Raw genomic sequence first — 19,525 nt, forward strand, 5'->3', positions numbered from 1 at the left:
CGTTGCCCATCCACCCCCGACGCCATCGTCGCCGCCGAGCCATCGCCGACAGGCCCAAAAGCCGAATAGTCGGCCGGAAACCAAGTTCGACCTCCGAGATACGAATCTTGCGGTGGCAGCGACGGTTCGGGACAATGCAGTACGTCCGAAACCTTAGTGACTCTGTTTCCACGGCATGGAACTCTATAAATCCCGCCACCCTCAGCGGCGCCATCGATGTCATCGTCGTTGAGCACGAGGATGGCTCCCTCTCCTGCTCGCCCTTCCACGTTCGCTTCGGTAAATTCTCCCTCCTGCGGCCGTACGAGAAGAAGGTCGAGTTCCAGGTCAACGGCGTCAAGCAAGAGTATTCCATGAAGCTCGGCGAAGGCGGCGAGGCTTTCTTCGTCTTCGAGACCACCGACAACATCCCCGAGTCGATGCAGACTTCGCCCCTCGTCTCGCCCGCGAGCAGCCCGTCCTTGGACCCATCGCTTCCGCCCTCCGACCCCCGGGAACCGGAACCCCTAGCTCTCGACGACGAAACAGACAGGCCGCTGAGGCCAATGCTCCCGGACCTCCAGTCATCGCTGCCGAACGATAGTGGTATGTTGCGTGCCCCCGTCCGGCTGGTACCGACCCTTGGTACGATGCTGACCTGGTCCTCAAGGGATACCCTCGCCCATCTCGACCTCTCCCGGACTGCCCAAGACCCGGCGCGTCTCCGGCGACTGGCCCTCGACCCTCTCCCGCCCTCGGAGTGATGATGTCCTCCGCCAATCTGCTCGCACCCCCGAGCGCGACGTCACCAGAGCCCACCACGCGGCGACGACGGACTTTTCCGAGAGATCTGTGAGTCCTCCGCCGTTGCAGACCAAGGAAGCCGTCGAGCGCGCCAAGGCTCTCTCCAAGGAGCTCTCCGCCGTCAACATTCCCACCAAGGTGACCGAGACGGGCGACCTCATGTTGGACATGACGGGGTTCAAGAGCAGCGAGGAGGACATGCTGCGCGCCGAGGTGCTGGCGAGAAAGGTCCTGGCCGAGGAGCTCGATGGCGACTATGACATCGGCGCCCTCTTCGGCTTTGACGAAGAGGGAAATCTGTGGATCTACAGCAGCGAAGAGGCGAAGCAGGCCGCCATGAACTCGACGATAGAGTCGTCCCTGCAAGCTCATCGACGCGCCGTCGCCGACGACGCCCTCTCCGATCCCGGCTACCAGAGCGACGGGAGCGACGTCACCGCCAGCCCCCGCGTCTCCTCCCATCGGCGCGCCGAGTCTGATTCGGGAATTCAGACGCCGCCGCGGACACCTTCCGCCGGCGACCGCGGCCGGAACTACGCCAAGACGCTGCGGCTGACGAGTGATCAGCTGAAAGAGCTGGGCCTGAAGGATGGTGAAAACTCGATGAGCTTCACCGTCAACCGGGCAACTTGCTCTGCCAACATGTATCTTTGGAAAGTCAACGTCCCCGTCGTCATCTCCGACATCGATGGCACCATCACCAAGTCGGACGCCTTGGGCCACGTTCTCAACATGATTGGTCGAGACTGGACGCACTCTGGCATCGCGAAGCTCTATAGCGATATCGAGCTGAACGGCTACAACATCATGTACCTGACGTCGCGATCGGTCGGCCAGGCCGACACCACCCGCGCATACGTCAACGGCATCGTCCAGGAGGGTTGCAAGATGCCTCACGGACCGACCATCCTGTCGCCGGACCGGACCATGGCTGCCCTGCGCAGGGAAATATACCTGCGAAAGCCCCACGTCTTCAAGATGGCCACCCTTCGGGACATTCGCAACCTCTACGGCCCGGAGCGGACCCCTTTCTACGCCGGCTTCGGCAACCGGCTCACCGATCAGATCTCTTACAGAACGGTGGACGTGCCCAGGACCAGAATCTTCACCATAAACTCAAACGCCGAGGTGTCTCTCGACCTCCTAAGTCTTAACAAGCTCAAGATGAGCTACGTCAACATCAACGAGGTCGTAGACCATTACTTCCCACCAGTAGGCACCCTGGTTACCGGTGGTGGCGAGGACTACACCGACTTCAAGTACTGGAGAGACAACCCCCTCGACCTCGACGAGTTCTCCGCCAGCGATAGTGACGAGGCGGATGCCGGCGCCGACCAAGCGAGCACATACTCCGAAGACGACGATGAGGATGCCGCCGACGGCCTCGGGGATAGCTACATCTCGCGAGGGTCCATGGACGAGGTTGCCGATGGCATGTCGAACCCGGAGGAAAATATGATCGGCGAAGGCGGAGAAGACGACGAATACGAGTACGAATATGAAGATGAAGAAGATGAGACAGCATTCGAAGATGATGTGCAAATCGTCCGTCCAGACGCAAAGTCCGTTGATAAACCGCACGTTCTCGCCGAAGACGTGTCGGCCGAGCTGATCACGGGGGTTCGTCACCTGTCCCTGGAGATCAACGGCGGATCATAACTAAGGAAAGCAGATGAAGCGCTCGCAAATCCAGACCCAACCGGGCTGGGTGGAAGAGCCGGTGGAGATGCGGGTTTCGCCCAAGCCTCTCAAATAGTTTATGCAAGGCAAGGCACCCTCATCGGCCACCTGTACTGTGACCCGTGGTCCAGTTGCCCGTCATGGGCATGTGTGAGAGGACGGAGGTGGTTGATTTACGAGACTCGCGACAGCGACATGGCAGCATGGCAGCATGGCAGCATGGCAGCATGGCAGCATGACAGTAGGAAGCGTGAGGAGTGCAAAGCAACGAATCATAGTCGAGGGGCTGGGGGGGGGGGGGGGCGGGGGGGGCAGGCTCTATCTCTTGATGTGGAAACGACACCATGGAGGAATGGTATGTTGGAAGTATTGCAGAGCGAGCAATGTCTGTCTATCAATTCAAAATAAACACCACGCTTAGCCGGGAAGAGGGAAAGAGAAGAGACTCTAGAGCGGTGTGTACATTTCAAAGCGTCCCAGCCGCCGTCATATTCGTTGCCACCAACCATGTCCAATTTTCATACACTCGATTTTGCATGCAGCTCAACTGGTCCTGTAACGGCAGAACATAACGCTAGGTACGCTGCTTCTCGTTAATGCACTTGATGCGAATCTCCACCGCCCTTCTGTGCGCCTCCAGCTCCTCCACCTTGGCGAGCTGCATGACGGCGGAACCGACATTCTGCAGGCCCTCGGCAGTGAGGTTTGAGCAAGTGATGTGCTTCATGAATGATCCGAGGTTGACGCCAGAGTACTGCTTAGCGAAGCCGTACGTCGCTAGCCAAGATGTTAGCCAGGCCACGCGTGTGGGGAAGAGAGCAGACGAGGGGGTCAGGTCTTACGCAGTGAGTGGTTCACGCCGGCCGAGTAGTCTCCGACACTCTCGGGAGTCCACTCGCCAATGAAGACACTTCCAGCGTTCATCACCTTGTCGACTGCCTTGGGGGCGTCGTTGATCTGGAGGATGAGATGCTCGGGGGCATACTCGTTGCTGATACGCATCGCCTCGTCGATGGTCTTGGCCAGGACTGTGACGGAGTGAGCGATGGAGCCGCGAACGATTTCCACCCTTGGCAAGGCCATGGCCTGGTTGTGGACTTCGTCATCGATGGCCTTGAGCTGGTCCTCGGTCAGGTCCACGGCGATCAGAATGACCTGGCTGTCGACGCCGTGCTCGGCCTGGGAGAGCAGGTCGGAGGCGACAAAGGCCGGGTTGGCGTGCTTGTCGGCAATGACGAGAACTTCAGAGGGACCGGCGGGCATGTCGATGCCCACACCGGCATTGGTGTCATTGCTGACGTGCATCTTGGCAGCCGTGACGAACTGGTTTCCGGGGCCGAGGATTTTGTCGACCTTGGTCACACTCTCCGTGCCGTAGGCCATGGCAGCCACTGCCTGGGCACCGCCGGCAAGCACAATGCTCTCGGCACCGACCTTGTGGGCCACGTACACGATCTCGGGGGTGATGCTACCGTCAGCCCTAGGAGGTGACGCCAATACGATCTTCTCGCAGCCGGCAACCATGGCCGGCACACCCAGCATCAGAGCGGTACTGGGCAGCACCGCCGTACCGCCAGGTACGTACAGGCCAACTCGCTCGATGGGCCTCGAGAAGCGGCCGCAGACCACACCGGGCATCGTTTCCACCGAGAGAGGCTTGTCCTCCTTCTGGGCAGAGTGAAACTTTTTGATGTTCTCGAACGAGGTGTCGATGGCCTTGATTGTCTCGGCATCCAGTTTCATGAGCTCCTTGGGGAATGGCGCCTTGAGAACAGGGGAGCTGAGAGAGGTAGCCTTTTCGAACTTGTGGGTATACGACAACACAGCCTTGTCGCCGCCCTTGCGCACCTCGTCAATGATGGGAGTGACAATCTTGAGGATGGCATCGGGCGACTTTTGCGATGGCCGCTTCAGCTTCTCGAGGAGCTGAGCCTCGGAGACCTTGGTCGAGTCGATCCTCTCCATCTGGATGCGACCATTCGAAGGCTTCGCCTCAGGTGCAGGCGTAGCAGGCGCCGCGTCGGTTTTGATACCCTCCTTTTCCGCCCACTTTCCCTTGGCATTGCCGGTTCTCCGAGTGACCTTGAGGCTCTTCGCATCCAGGTTGGCCTCGATATCAGCCAAGGTGACGCCGGAGCCGATGGCTTTGGTCAGGGCGAAATAGATCAGATCGGCGGCCTCAAAGGCAACATCCTCGGGTGATTTTGCGTCGCACAGCTCCTCGGCCTCCTCCATTATCTTGGCCCGCAGGAGCTTTTCGTCAGAGAATAGCCTGGCTGTGTAGGAACCTTCAGGCGCGGATTGCTTTCTCGACTTCAAGGTTTGCGCGAGGGCCGAGATGCCCTTCATGTCTCCGAAGCACCCGAACTGCTCCAAGTGACAGAAGCGGCCCGTCTGCTTGACGACAAATTTAAGAGTGTCCGAGTCGCAATCCAAGGACAGGCGAACGAGCTCTTGGGTGTCCCCCGAGCTGGCTCCCTTGACCCACAAACCCCTCTTGCGGCTTTGGTAGACACCCTTCTGCGTCCTCAGGGCCTCCAGAATGCTCGCCTCGCCGGAGTAGGCGAGGCCCAAGGCGATGCCTGCCTCGTCGGTGACAACAGTAGGAACCAGTCCATCCTGGCGGTCCGACGTCCAGTATGTCGTGATGAGTTTGGACAGAAGCATCCTGCTCGAATCGGACTTGTCCGTGGTGAGTCCCGTGGAGGGGAGGATGGGGATGGCGTTGCTCTTCCGCGCGAACTCGACAAAGGCCTCCAAGTTGGTTCCGGCAACTGGCTTGAGGAACAGGTTCCTGATCTTGGCCGATCGAGCCTGCTCTGAGAACTTGTCCGAGCCGGCAGCGGTAGGGTCAAAGTCCTTGATCAGCAGACCACCTTTCGAGGCCGCAGTCACGTCTGGCTTGGAGACGACGGGCAAGACCCTGGTTCCGAAGTCACCGTAGGCAGACAGCGACTCTGGTGCAACGAAGACCTTCCTCGCACCCCTATTCAGGAGCGCGATGACATCCTCTTGCGATTCCAGACGGGAAGCGTCGACGTGGGCGTGGAACTCATAGTTATGGCGGCTGAAGAAGCGGGCGAGCTTCTCCTGGATCTGGGAAGATGCCTCAATGAAAGGATTGCCCAAAATGGACACCTCTTCGCGGCTGAGGCCCTCAAGGTTGGCGAGCCCGGGCGGGATGGCGACGCTGACGAGGAACGGCAGAGGCAGTTCCGTTTCCATGACGAGAACGAGAGGCCGAGGATCTGGATGAAAACGAAACGTCTTCCACGAGGATTTCTTGCTCTTTCCCTTGCTATAGACTGACGGGAGAAGTAACGAACGATGCGACTGGGACGGCAACGAGTGACTCGGGGGATTGGAACAATATATAAGTATGTAAGTATGAACGTTGGAAAATTGATCCATTTATTTGGTGGGGCTCCGCTCTCGATCTCCTTGACCCCTCCAAAAACTGCTCAAAAGTGTCAGATGTGAAGTGGCAATTCTGGCAACGTCATTGGCTTAAAAACCAATATGCCGTCAGCATTAGTACGTATTAGTACGTGCATGTTACGCCTGTATGCACCTACTCGTATTCCCGGTATTAATATTACCTACCTAAGTATAGCATTGATTACCCGCACATCATTGACTTCGCACCGGATTAACGAGTTGCCGCCGTGGTAGAGCCTGTCGCCCTCCTCCTACTGGGCAAGCAACGAGTTGCAGTCGCGAACCAACGTCCATTCAGTCCATTGCTTCGCGTGCATCTCGTCCCCTTGCCAGTTCTACACATCTATTGCATCAGTCTCGAGCTTCAGCCTGCGCGCCTCCTTCTTGTCGAGCTACACTACAATAGAGCCTGCATCTAGCTGGTACGTGGCGATCCGAGACTCGACAAGCATATCCCCGATTTCGCATCACGCCGGACCGAGACCCTGCTTGGGCTGGGCCCCAGCAAGCAATCACCCCCGTGGGCCAGCATCAGGCTGCGTGGCCTAGCATGGCATCAAGTCAGCCCCAGTCAAACGGTGCCACGGCTACTCCAGCAAATAGTTCACAGCCTGGTCCCCCAAACCAGACGACGGCAGCTAGTCAACCGCCTGCTGCTCAACCGCCACAGCCGCCAACGCAGCCCCTCTCGGCCTCGGACCCGCGGCCCCGTGATGCCCGGCTCATCGAGCTCCTGCTCACGTCGCAAGGCGTCACCGCCTACGAACAGCGAGTGCCCCTCCTCCTCCTCGACTTCGCCTACCGTCACACCTCCTCGATCCTCAGCGATGCTCTCCACCTCGCTGGCGATCCCTACGTCACACAAGCCGGCTCCAAACCGTCGGCGTCTTCGGGCGCAACGGCGACGGCACCGGGCGAGGCACCTATCGGCGCCAACGCCGTGAAGCTGGCCATCAGCGCACGACTGTCCTACCAGTTCCGCGGTGGCAGCGCAGGCGGCGGCATCAGCAAGGAGTACACGCAGGAGCTCGCGCGAGAGAGAAACAAAGTGGCGTTGCCGAGGATCGTTCCCAACGAGTGGGGCGTGCGACTGCCGAGCGAGCGCTTCGTGCTCACCGGCACGAGCTGGGGTCTGAAGGACATGTGGGAGGGGGACGAAGGACTGTCCGAATCGGACGAGGATGAACAGCAGGGAGGAGACATGATGGAAGGCATCCAAGGACCAGACCCAGAAGATGTTGGCGGGGACGGCGTTGAAGGAGGCACCGTCGATGACGTGTTTGGCGACGACGTAGATGAGGAAATGGCGGAGGACGGTTAGCCTGGGCACACGTCGACAGGAGCTCCAGTCCATCCGTCCGCCGTTGCTTCAGTACGAGTGGAGAGGATCGAGTTTATTGTCTGAGCTGGCGTTCATATCCCATAGTACCGACAGGTGCGGCATCGTCCAGGTACCGTCTGGCAGTTTGATGGGACACTTTTTTCAGCAATGTGTGCGCCATCGACTAGTCCTGCTCTGCAAGTGCATCGCGCGGATGCTGCCTGAAGATGGCTAGCAGTCTCGATGCTAGCGGCGGCAAGGCTGCCTCGGGCGTTGGTGTACTAAGCAGGAACCCAGGACTGGCCGACACGCGGGGCGAACAAATAGGGGTTACTATATGGTACACTAGACCTGTGAAAAAGGTATCTCATACAGTTTATATCTGCCTCTGACTTTTGCCTCCTGCCGGCACGCTCTACCTTGCTTAAAATTTGGGCTTCATGGTGTTCCTCAACCTCTGGTAATCAAACAGTCCCTCAATCTTACCAACAGCGCTGATGGCGATGTCCTTGTCCCAGAGCTTTCGGTTGGCAAAGTCCATGACGTCCTTGGCAGCGATGGCGTCGATCTTGCGCTCGATCTCGCCAGGCATCATGCGGCGGCCGGTGGTGATGAGCTGGCGGCCAATGTCTTCGGCAACGGCAGTGGTGCCATCCAGAGAAAGGAGGATGGAAGCCTTCAGTTGAGCCTTGGCGCGCTCGACCTCGGCCTCGCCGACGTTGGTGCAGAGACGCATCCACTCGCGAATGGTGAAGTGGACGAGGTCGTCGAGCCGGGTGACGTTGTCGGTGACGAGGTAGACACCCCACAGACTTGGATGCCATGGTCAGCATGCGGCGCAAGGCGGATCGCCGTGGGAGAAGCAGGAAAGAAAAACATACCCAGTGTCGCTGTAGCTGGTGGAGAAGCTCATGAAGCTGTTGGCAAGGTCGTGCTTGTGGACGAAGCCGCTGAGCTTGCTGCCCTGGTGAGGAGCGTTGCCCATGGCCTTGTCGTAGTTTCCGACGATCGCCTGGGTAACCAGCGCGGTGAAGTAATCCTCCGAGTTCCAGCTGACACCCTCGACGGCGAGGGCAACGTTGGCGGTGCCCATGGTGTCGTCACGAACACGGACGTCGGAGCCGATGAAGTCGGCCTTCTGCTTCGACAGAAGGTAGGCCTGGTTCTCGGGGCCCTTGCTGGGGAGGCCAGAAAAGTGCTTCTCGGCCAGTTCGACGAGCTTCTCGTGGGGGATGCCGCCGGCGCCGACGAGAACCATGCGGTCGGCAGTGTAGTTGGTCTTGATGTAGTTGGTGAGCTCCGTTCGCGTAATGTCGCGGATGTTCTGGCGAGGACCGAGGATGGTACGGCCCAGAGGCTGGTGCTGGAAGGCAGTGGCGTGGAGATGGTCGAAGACGACCTCCTCCACCTGCTTCTCGACCTCCTCGGACTCGCGTAGGATGACATCGCGCTCACGCTCGATGGCAGACTCCTCGAGCTTCGAGTTCTGAAGAATATCGGACAGGATGTCGACACACTGTGGGACGTCGGAGTTGAAGGCCTTGGCGAAGTAGACGGTGTTTTCGCGCTGCATGATTGTTAGATGGACACGGACATGCAAGGAAGCCTTGGTTGCCCGGACGGCCCCTTGGCAGGAGTGACGGGACGAACCGAGGTGTAGGCGTTGAGGTGGCCGCCCATGTTCTCAATCTCCAACTCCAATTGCTGCTGCGATCGCTTCGCGGTGCCCTGGTGCTTTCGTCAGTACCTCACCCAGCGTTTGGACGCGCCCCGAGAGTGCCGTACCTTGAAAGCCAGGTGCTCGAGGAAGTGGGCGGTGCCGTTGGTCTCGTCCGTCTCGGCTCGCGAGCCGGCGTCAATCCACATGCCGACCGTCGACGTTTGCGCCCATGGTGAGTGCTCGGTGGCGACCTGCAGCGGGTCAGTAAAGGCACCTTGTTGGACTTGTCGTCGTCGTGACGATTGGCCCTCACCGTCAGCCCATTCTTCAGTGTCGTCGTCTGAGTTTTGCCAAGGGAAGAGGGAGTCGCGAAGCCGCGTCGCAGGGCACTGGCGGCCGACAGACCAGCACGGGTTCTCAGGCCCTGCGAGAGATTCAAAGCTAGTCTGCGGGACGCCATGGGGGAGGTTTGAAGGGTCGAGGATGTATTGAGTGGTTTGGAGGAAATCTGTCGACCTTTCTCGCTAGAAGCTTTCCTGAGGCAATTAGTTAGTGGCCTGAAGTCCCAGGCGTCGACTTTTTTGGCATTCCGATCCGTACCGAGGCTTACCCTGCTGGTTGCTCAAGCCAATGAAAACTCGCAATTACTAGCTCGCACCATCCATCGACCAAAGTAAGTACGTACCAGACCACAATGGTACTGTACTGTACGGCGTACGGAGTACAGTAGATGAATTATTGTCATGTACTCCTACACCTGAGGTAATGCATGTATTGGTACTCCGTAAGTACAACACGTAATTACGGAGCACGCAGTATCAATACTTACAATTCATATATAGTGCATACTTAAATGTACACGCACTTGCATGTACAACTATGGAGTAGGAGTACAGACATTACTCTACGCATGAGACCACCCGAAATGCACTGTACAGGACAAGTAATTACATCATCTGCACTGTATTACTTAAGTACGGAGTACATGTAGGTGTATTGGTGACAATTGTAACTGTACTTACATGCACTTGCCCCTCCTCCCAGCCAGCTCCGTATTACCCTGGAGAGCCAGTTGTGATCATCACGATCGAGAGTTTTCAAGGCCTAATCCAACTTTACGCTGACATATTACCGCGTGCGGCTCTTCCCCGCCCATTGTCTAGCCTATCGGCGTCGTTCACTCGTCTCCGTCATCGTGAGGAATGATCAAGCTTTATCGACGACTTCGATTCATATATTACCGCAAGTGCTCGCACAGCGCAGTTCTATAACCGCTTGCGACCAGCATGCCAACTGAGAAATATGACTTCGCGAAGGAGTTTGAGGAAATATACATTTCCAAGCAAAGTGCTGCTCCCAGTATCATGAGCGACAGCAGGCGCGTCCGGCTCCAAAGTTACCCCCCTCTCGGTCAAGTAACGCAGATGGGAAGTGAAAATGCCGCTTTCACTGCGGTGCTGGAAATACCACGAGATCGTGTCCAAGAACCGTGGGAGGTTTCTCTATGGCTCTCCGTTGACCAAAGCGAATGGAAAGAATCGAGACTCGACAAAGTCGAGGCTCGACCGGAGCCGCAAACACTTCAATGTCTACCAAGTTCGATGTGCAGGCTTTATTTTTCGTCCTCCATACCCTTCTCATCTTCCGTCCAGTTCACGCTGAGATTTCGCCACGATCGGGATCAGCCATGGAAATGGATTTCTGACGAACAAGGCCTAAGGGACGGTCACATTGTGGCCTCCTCCTCTGATCACCGGTCGGACGATATTCAAACTCTGATAGCCGATCTCAATGGCGAATGGAAGGCGACATCACACATGAGCCAAGCGCCTGAAACTCAGCTGTGGTCTCTCGAAGCAACCATTCTCCGCGCACAAGGGGACACATCTACTTTCAAAGACATCGAAATTGGGATGCCATGGGGGGTGATTCTAAGGTGAGCTTGCTTGCCTCTGGAATCACATGCTCGCTTGCATTCTGTTCTCGTATATCAGCTTGTACGCCGCCAGATCCTGACCTCTGCATCGTACCTATAGGTGGTTTGCTCTCGTACGCCTATGGAGTCCATGGCTGGCTCCAAGACAGGGCAGGGACTGCTTCTCCCTTGACAAGGAAGCCGTTCTCTGTTGCTTCATGAACCCCCAAGGAAGAAACCTAGTATTTCTCGCCGTCAATGGGCTACAGGACGTATTGTACGTCATGCGCAGTACGGAGAAAGGCGGCATATCTGTCCACGTACCTTCCCCTCTGTACTCATACTTGTGGGGTCAATCTGCTGACCAGCATAGGCAAGGAATGACGGAACAGCAGACGAAACGGTAACTGTGCTCGTATCAGAAGGGGCTGACTTGGAACGTGCCGTCGCCGCTGTCATGTATCACGCCCGCACTCTCGTATCCAGAACCAAGCGAACAACCCAGGGCTGGGACGAGCAGACGCGATCCCTCACCGAAGCTGGCAAACCGACGTGGGAGGAGAACTGGCATGACGGGCTCGGATACTGTCAGCTTTCCGTGTCCTGTTGGATCGCAGCATTGCTGACATGGACCAGGTACGTGGAATGGGCTGGGTCAAAAGTTGACAGAAGGAATGATTCTGGATGCTGTAAAACGCTTATACGACCATGGAATCAACATCACGAGCCTCATCATAGACGACAATTGGCAATCGATCGACTTCAAAGGGGACGGGCAATTTCAGTACGCGTGGCTCGACTTTGAAGCTGAACGAAAAGCGTTTCCGGATGGCCTCAAAGCTATGGTGTCCCGCCTTAGGCAGCAGCACCCGGGCCTCCAGCATATTGCCGTCTGGCACGCGCTTCTGGGCTACTGGGGCGGGATCTCTCCTACGGGAAGGATCGGGCAAGCATACAAAACGGTTGAAGTTGTTCGCGAGGAGTCGAAACGTCGAAATCTCCCTCTTGGCGGCCGCATGACTATCGTGGCCAAGGAGGACGTCGAGAAGTTCTACGATGATTTCTATCGGTTTCTCATCGACGCCGGGATCGACGGCGTCAAGACGGACGCACAATTTATGATAGACACCTGGGCAGGCGCAGAGGCTCGGCGCGAACTCATCAACACGTACCTGGACGTATGGACAACCACCTCATTCAGATACTTTGGCGCTAAAGCAATCTCCTGCATGTCACAGTTTCCGCAGGCCATGTTTCGTTCCCAGATGCTCCAGAATCGGCCTCCGCTGCTGGTCCGCAACTCCGACGACTTTTTCCCCGAAATCCCGGCTTCACACCCCTGGCACGTGTGGGCGAACGCACACAACAGCATCTTCATGCAGTACCTAAATGTACTTCCGGACTGGGACATGTTTCAGACCGTGCACAGTTACTCGGAGTTCCATGCTGCAGCGAGGTGTGTCAGCGGTGGTCCCATCTACATCACGGACGTTCCTGGGGAACACAACATGGAGTTGATCAGGCAGATGACGGGGATCACGCCAAGAGGAGCGACTGTGATATTCAGACCCAGCGTCGTGGGCAAATCAATCGCTCCCTATACAGGATATGATGACAATCTGCTTCTCAAGGTTGGGAGCTATCATGGTGATATCCCCGCAACCCTCGAAAGTCGATGCGGCGGGCAGCGACTGACTGAAAATGAAACAGGGCCCGCACAATCGGGAACCGGAATAGTTGGACTCTTCAACATCTCGGCCCGATCACTGACCGAGATCATTCCCCTTTCCGATTTTCCGGGGACGGGATCGTTTGCCCAATACGTCGTGCGCGCGCATACGACGGGCAGGGTGTCGGAGCCAATGAAACCAGGGACGCCAAACTCGCTTGTAACAACGACACTTGATGTTCGAGGCTACGAAATTCTCTGCGCCTTTCCCTTGGTCTCACTCAAGGGTCACAAACATGGAAACGGTTGGGCAGGAAACTTTGGCCTCGTCGGCAAGATGACCGGCTGCGCAGCCATCGCAAGCAGCCGAATAAGTCAGCTGAAGAACGGTAGAGTGTCTGTGAAAACAAGGCTCAGAGCACTAGGCGTGCTCGGTATGAAACGAAAGCTGAGATGTGACGGGCACGGGCTGATGAAAATTGCAGGCATCTACGTCTCCACGCTGCCGACGATGACGATAGACGACGACATTATGACGACGATGCATGACCGACCGATACCCCGACATACCGTGAGCATTTCCAAGGACGCAGAGTACGTGCTGGAGGTCGATATTGAAACGGCATGGAAGGAGATGGGCCTGCATGGTGGCCAGCTGGACGAGGTGGAAGTCAAGATTGACTTTGATGCATAAGCTACGAGATATCGCCACGAAATCACCAGGGGCCCCTGTTTCCGTTCTGCGGGACGCCCAGGCCATAACGGGCTCTGGAGGCGATTGCCAACATCGGATGGCATGCCTGTGGTCTATCGTATGCTACTATAGTCCAAGTAGACAATAACAGGCTGACCAGTTCAGTTCTCGCAAGAGAACGTACCTGTATAGGGGTCGGGTGACGGTGGAATAAGAATGAAGCTCTTCCCTCGTGTTTCCTGGCGCAAAGGACTGCCAGATTCTGGCATAGTGGTCAGGTAGTCGGCTGGGTTGGACACGGTGCCGGCAACCCCCGACATAGCTCTCGTGTCGTCATCGATGGCTCGCACTTGAAGTAAACAGATGCTCTGCGTCGCTCATGGCGCAGGCCGCCCCGACGTGCCATGCCACAAGCTGCGTACATGTGGCGGGCACATTGGCAATGCCGGCCCACTCGTGTACCATGCGGGCCATCACGTTTCGGCCAGGGCGGCATTCTCCAGAAGGCCATCGATGCGCGAACTACCACGGCGGTGGGCGCCGACTGTCTTGCGGCTGAGAATCACATAGTCTGGCACAAAAACCTTGCCGCCGCGCAGTATTCTCTCTCGCGGCGAAAAGTCGTCGACCTCGAATCCGAGCCGGGCGTAAAAGGCAAGGGCGTGGGCGTTGCCCGCAAAGCACGTCAGCATGACCTTGCACACCGACGGGATGCGCTCCGCTGCGGCACCGAGATAGCTGATGAGCTGGCTCCCGAGGCCAGTGCTGTGCCGTTTCCACCTAAGTTGGCGGCCTGAATGACGAGATGGGGGCGGGGGGTGTCGTCGGGATCACTCACGCTCGGAGATTGGCCGCGATGTGTATCTCGTAGCAATACACAACCGCTTCACCGTTCTCAAAGGTCGGCATCATCGAAGTAAACCCTTGGACTCTACCCTCGCTGTCCGAGACGAGTATGTACCGCAGGTCAGGCGACCGCATCTCCCGTCGCTTGGCGGCCGGGTGCCAGCCAAGAGACGAGTTTCGGTAATCCTCGCCGCTCGTTTCTGCTATGAGCCGGAAGCAGGACTCGAGCTGATCATCACCGAGACCGGGCGCCTGGGTGAGACTGAGCGTGTACCTGGCCCCAGTCCGCGGGTGAATCCATTCGGGCCACCCTTGACTGCCCTTGCCGTTAGGGAAGGCCTGTCGATTTGGTGGCGAATGAATGGAGGAGAACAAGGAGCTACACGTACCTTGGCTGTATGTATTCTGTGAGAAACTCGCCATTCGACTTTTTGTTGGCCTCCTCGATCTCATTCCTCGGCTTCCTCCTTCCCCGTACACGTCCGGTTTGGTTGCTGCTGGCCGTCATCTTGTCGTCAATTTCCGAGCCGTCGCCACTGTTTCTGGAAAATTACTCATGAAATAAATCTTTGCACAAGGCAATAGGTTTTCGTTCGGGTGCCCAAGAAAGTGTAAAAGCTAGAGACGGTTGCTTGTTTTTGTGTTGTTGACGACGGACGTTGTTGCTCGCACCTGTCGGCGTCCAATGCAAGTAGGTACTGTACGTAGTAGATTTGGTGTACTGTGTTTGTACTGTGTATTGACCGAAGTTTCGCCGCTTCTTAAGCACAGTAGGGAATTCGATGCTGCGCTTCATTCGCACGGTATTCCCTGCTTTTACGAACGAAGAGAATAGCACTTCCGAGCCCAAACTGCAAGTACAAACATATGCGAAGCTCTATTTTCCCATCGCGACTCACACCACCTGTTCCTCCTTGATCCTCAATCAGACGAGAGCCTCTTTCCATGTCCATGCTCCCGTCCCAATGACGTCGTCGGTGGCCGTCGTCTCGTTACAATGACCTACGGAGCAGCACGCCAGCTGCACAGTCTACGTCACGCCACTCATGGCCGACTACGAGGCGCCCTGAGCCTCGAGAATGTACTTACTATCCGCACATCGACTCCCCCAAGGCCCCTCTACCCTGCCCTCCAGGCATATCGTATTGAAGTACAAGTACTGACCTGAACACCATCTCAGTTCCTCCAGCGGACCAGGGTCATCTCCTTTTACCGCACCATCATGCGCGGCACGAAGCACATTGCAGATGCGAGAACAAAAGCCGAGACACGCAGACATGTCCGCGATGAGTTTGAGCGCCATCGCAATGTAAAAGATGCCGTAAGCGTCCCCTCTGCCCTCGCCGCCTCGCATCCTCGCGTGGCATTTGTATGGCTATATACCTGACTGTCGGCGAGAAAAGGCGCACGTGCGATACCTTCTGTCGACAGGCAAGACGGAGTGGGAGAGTATGGAGAGGTATATCGGGGGTATGTAAGATGGTGCAGACGTAATGGTACAACAACGGACTTCTTCTTCCGTCTTCCCCCCCGCTCCGTCGCCCTGCCACCTTGCCCTTTCGCTCACGCCTTCCAGAGACTGCCTTTCCTGAATTCGGCGGTGAAGGAGTGGCATCTCGTCATGAATAATCCTCCTCTCCACATTTGTCATTCGCCCGTCACCATGGGTTTGGCGTGTGGGTTGGTGTGCTAGATGCAAATCGTTGTTATGATAATTTATTAAATTTTGCAAGTAAATGTCGTCTCAGCTCTGTCGCTGCTTGTGTCTCGGGTTCGCTTTGCATATGATGTACAGGTAACCGTTGTGTCGCTTGCCGGCTTTCCGTCGGACGACCTGGACCACGTCAGCTTCCACATCTTGCCTTTCTCCCAAGAACGAGGAGCTGCTTACCTTGCAGTGCTCGCATCTCTTCTTCACCGCGCTGTGAACCTTCATCCCCCTCGTTTGCTGCACCAATCCGCCAGCGAGAATCCCCAGCGGCGGAGCCAGCCCGCTGTTCAAGTGGCCTCCAAAGAAGGGACGCAACACGGTCATGGAGGGACTTGGGCCCGAGCCTGCCTGTGCCCCCATCAGTGCTCTGGAGCATATTGCCCTCGCTGGGAGATAGAGATTGCGTAGGAAGGAAGCCATTGCAGATGGTTGCGATGCAGGCGTGACGGGCAGGGCTCGAGCTGCACGGAAACGAAACCCTGCAGAAATCCAGCCTGTCGCTCAGCCAGCCGGACCGGTCACGTGCAACCCATGTACCACCACGACCGCGAAACCACAAGCTATCAAGCATTACACTCGACAACACAGCGAAATGATGGTTGGCATCGTCATAGGGCATGTCAACTCGGCATTTCTCAGGCTCATTCGATGAAGATGTCTCTACCGACACGCAGCTCCGATCTCCGTTGACATGTCAACCTCTAGCAAGTTTTTGTCACGATCCTGCCAGTTCAGTCTGATTCCCATCCAAATATCAGTCTCGTCTCATCATGTCAGTCCGTCATTTTCTTCGACGGACGAATGAGCCAAACTGTAGAAGACGCAGTAGCCGTGACCCCCCCGTTCATTCTTTGTTTGGTGCCCCGTCATAATCATCTGCCCATCATGCGGCGCCAGTCTCTCACTGCCCAACATCGCAGCTCGCACGCGTCACACCCCGCTCTCCAAGCCACCCGCCCTCCAGTACCGGGTTGCTTCTTGCAATCTCTCCCATCGATACAGCGCAACGTGGGCCATCGCGACACGCTCCCGGAACTTGGATGGGCCTGAAAGGTCCCAAATCTCCCGCTTTATACATACCCCAAGTTGAATGCCTTGGTCTCGAGCGCGATGATGTCGGCAAAACTTCGACTCAGTCGATACTGACCCGGGACAGGTCGAGGCTGACGCTCCTCGACGTGATCAGGCATGGCTCCGTCACTCCTAGCCTCCGCGATGGGTTTCATCACACCATAGTGTGGAACCTGGGCATTCTCGTCCCGGAGACGCCGGACGAGTCGAGAGTACATGTCCAAGCAGTTGCCCCTGTGGCCGACAACCAACCACAGCTTGTCAAACCTGGGGTTCGTGACGAGATCGTCCAGCGACGGAAGGTTTTGCAAACTGTCCATATTCATCTTGTTGTTTCGGACGAACGGCAGCTCATACCGAGGCTGGTAGAGGTTGCCGTCGCCGTCGATGATGGGGCCGGGCAGTGGACCAGGCGTGGCGCATGTCGATATGAGGTTCATGAGCCCCCGGGCGGCCGGCGCGAGGGGCGCATCCGGGTTGAATGCACGATCGTTCCACCCAGGAAAGAGCTCCGTCAAGATGGACTTTTTCTCGCCCTTCAGGTGGTCGTCCTCGTCGTCCAGCTTGTACTGCAACAAGCAGCCGGCGCACACCCGTCTGTGCGGCAGCATATCTCGCGCGTGTGCTGTGAAAAACTCCTGAACCGTTTCGTAGCCGCATGAGGAACAGAACAAGAGGCAATCGCCCATGATCATCGTGTACCAGTGCGGCCAGTCGTGATCCATGCGCTCCTCGAGCCCAACGCGTACCGGCTTGAGAAGATCATATAAAAGCCGTTTGCGATCTTGTGTGGACGGGCGACGGTGTTTAGAAAGGTCCAGAAGACGGTGAAGAGCATCTAGGAAAGTAGGAATGGCCAGGGAGTAGTTTGGAATTCTGTACAGAAAATTGCAAAAGGCGTTTCCTTTGGTATAGAGCAGATCCAAGTTCATGGCCTTGGCTTTCATGAAGGCCTTGAAAACGATGCAGAAGAATCCCCGCTGGACAGTCTCCAGACATTGAGGACCCCAAGTCAGGCCGTATGTCTGCGCCCGTTCGTCGTGAAAGGGCATGCCGCCATGGTATCGGGGGAAGAAGTCAAACGCGGTGATGGTCGGAAAGCCGGCCGCTCTTCTGCTCGCGTTGACCTCGGCAATGAGATCTAGGAGGCAAATGACGTCTCCAAAGTGGATCAGGGGGCAGTTGTACACAGCCAACATCTGAACGTTTGTGCATGCTCTTAGGATGATGGCAAGCATCCGGCGGTCTAGGTAGGGTGTCTTTTGAAAATACAACACCTTGAGCGACTTTCGGCGCTCGAAGATGCCCTTCACTACGTCGATGTCAGCTGAGAGGTCTGCCGGGGACAAGGCTGGCAGGAACGTACGCAGGAGCCTCAGTCGCTTGACGGCAAAATTCGCAGGAGGGTCAAAAACCTGGGCCATGGGGCCGGAGATGAACTGGCTGGAAGCTTGCAGGTGCTTCACGTCCGTTAGCCACCGCGTGAGTGCGACGAGGCTCTCAGTCAGCGGGCCGAGCTTGGGCTTGTGGCGACGTTTCTTGCTGAGACGGCGATGCAAGACCTGAATGGAAAAGTAAATGTCCTTTTCGGTCGTGATTGCTTCGGAAAACCAGCTCGCCAAGGGGCTGTCGGCGTCTTGCCCGTACGGATCGTACGTCTCGGCGTAGCGGAACTCTCCAATCGTGTACTCGGGTGCCAGAGCTATGAAGACTCGAGCAGGTCCGTTCTCAAGCAGCTCGCCGGCAAAGAAATCCCAAATTTTCTCCAATGCGCTTCTCGTCAGCACCAGGGCCAGGGGCGGACGGGGGAGGCGAACATACTGCGCTGGTGAATATGGCGTCCCAGGTCTCCGTCGACGCCATCGCGGCCCGATGGACAGTGCCTAATCCGGTGGCGAAGATGTGCTCGGAGATGAATCCTCCCACATCACCGAAATTGATAAGCCGAGAGAGCTTGTTCTTAGTAGGCACCTTGTCTAGGTTCGCATCGACGCGCTCCTTGGCGAAACAGTCCCGGAAGGTGAGAAACGCCTGGGCGGCGCCGAGTCAGCGTCGACCGTCTGCCGGTCACGAGAGAGCGGCCAAAGCCTACTTACCCTGGTCAGGTTGCGGGATTGAGAGACGACCACACCGCGAAAGCCCGCTCCTCCGTCGAGGTAGAAGCTCCGAGAGGGCCGTTTCTTGGTGTATCTGGCCACTGTCTGCATGTAGCTTCCGAGAAGCTGCTCCCGAGTTTCGTCCGTGACGGCGGGGTGAAAGCCTCTTTCCGCAAGGTGCTTTTGGGACAACACAATGTCGTACTTTTGCAAAGACTGGTTCGAAGCCGGCGTCGTCGTGCCTCCGCTCCCCCTCTCGGGGGGGAGGTTTCGCTGGCCAACGGTGGTGTTGCGGCACGAACTCGTCGACGGGCCAGAATCAACTGGAGGCGTCTTGAACTGTTTGATCTTGCCGCCTCGCTTGCCTTTTCGTTTCGTCATGGTGAACCGGTCGCTTTGGTTGTATTCTCTCTCGATCTTTGATGCGATTCTACGCATGTATGTGATGCTGCCTGGTGCGGAAAGTTGGGCCTTGGTGTGGAGAAGAAGATGGAATATGAAACAAGGAAAGGAACGGAACTATCGACAAAAGAGCAGAGTGCCAGCGAATGCCTCTGAATAACCAGATGTGGCCATCAGCACCGGCATGGGCAGTTACTGGCCGGGGGGAGCGAAGCGACTCGTTTACGGCCTATTCTCGG

At 56.9% G+C, this 19,525-nt stretch overlaps 7 protein-coding genes across 7 annotated transcripts; 3 read left to right on the forward strand and 4 right to left on the reverse strand.

Moving 5' to 3' along the window:
• Positions 1-134: 134 nt before the first annotated feature.
• On the forward strand, positions 135-2,442 carry DCS_06651 (SMP2 protein; the record flags this gene model as incomplete). Its single annotated transcript, XM_040803939.1, has 2 exons — positions 135-585; positions 650-2,442. 2 exons carry the CDS (start codon positions 135-137, stop codon positions 2,440-2,442), a joined length of 2,244 nt encoding a protein of 747 aa, XP_040654043.1.
• A 595-nt stretch (positions 2,443-3,037) lies between these two features.
• On the reverse strand, positions 3,038-5,688 carry DCS_06652 (histidine biosynthesis trifunctional protein; the record flags this gene model as incomplete). The annotated part of the gene is made up of 2 exons (XM_040803940.1): positions 3,038-3,240; positions 3,306-5,688. The coding sequence occupies 2 exons, from the start codon at positions 5,686-5,688 to the stop codon at positions 3,038-3,040; spliced, it is 2,586 nt and encodes an 861-aa protein (XP_040654044.1).
• Positions 5,689-6,451: 763 nt separating this feature from the next.
• Positions 6,452-7,222, forward strand: DCS_06653 (uncharacterized protein; the record flags this gene model as incomplete). Its single annotated transcript, XM_040803941.1, has 1 exon — positions 6,452-7,222. The coding sequence occupies one exon, from the start codon at positions 6,452-6,454 to the stop codon at positions 7,220-7,222; it is 771 nt and encodes a 256-aa protein (XP_040654045.1).
• A 424-nt stretch (positions 7,223-7,646) lies between these two features.
• DCS_06654 (mitochondrial processing peptidase beta subunit) lies at positions 7,647-9,342 on the reverse strand (the record flags this gene model as incomplete). Its single annotated transcript, XM_040803942.1, has 5 exons — positions 7,647-8,034; positions 8,104-8,789; positions 8,873-8,950; positions 9,008-9,133; positions 9,196-9,342. The coding sequence occupies 5 exons, from the start codon at positions 9,340-9,342 to the stop codon at positions 7,647-7,649; spliced, it is 1,425 nt and encodes a 474-aa protein (XP_040654046.1).
• Positions 9,343-10,168: 826 nt separating this feature from the next.
• On the forward strand, positions 10,169-13,160 carry DCS_06655 (putative galactinol--sucrose galactosyltransferase 6; the record flags this gene model as incomplete). Its single annotated transcript, XM_040803943.1, has 4 exons — positions 10,169-10,818; positions 10,919-11,117; positions 11,171-11,384; positions 11,434-13,160. 4 exons carry the CDS (start codon positions 10,169-10,171, stop codon positions 13,158-13,160), a joined length of 2,790 nt encoding a protein of 929 aa, XP_040654047.1.
• Positions 13,161-13,633: 473 nt separating this feature from the next.
• DCS_06656 (uncharacterized protein) lies at positions 13,634-14,514 on the reverse strand (the record flags this gene model as incomplete). The annotated part of the gene is made up of 3 exons (XM_040803944.1): positions 13,634-13,940; positions 13,999-14,322; positions 14,396-14,514. The coding sequence occupies 3 exons, from the start codon at positions 14,512-14,514 to the stop codon at positions 13,634-13,636; spliced, it is 750 nt and encodes a 249-aa protein (XP_040654048.1).
• Positions 14,515-15,750: 1,236 nt separating this feature from the next.
• On the reverse strand, positions 15,751-19,265 carry DCS_06657 (uncharacterized protein; the record flags this gene model as incomplete). The annotated part of the gene is made up of 6 exons (XM_040803945.1): positions 15,751-15,840; positions 15,898-16,084; positions 16,798-18,100; positions 18,155-18,551; positions 18,610-18,819; positions 18,885-19,265. The coding sequence occupies 6 exons, from the start codon at positions 19,263-19,265 to the stop codon at positions 15,751-15,753; spliced, it is 2,568 nt and encodes an 855-aa protein (XP_040654049.1).
• Positions 19,266-19,525: the final 260 nt, after the last annotated feature.

The sequence above is a fragment of the Drechmeria coniospora genome, chromosome 03, assembly GCF_001625195.1.
Source record: "Drechmeria coniospora strain ARSEF 6962 chromosome 03, whole genome shotgun sequence".
In the NCBI taxonomy this organism is placed as follows: Eukaryota; Fungi; Ascomycota; class Sordariomycetes; order Hypocreales; family Ophiocordycipitaceae; genus Drechmeria; species Drechmeria coniospora.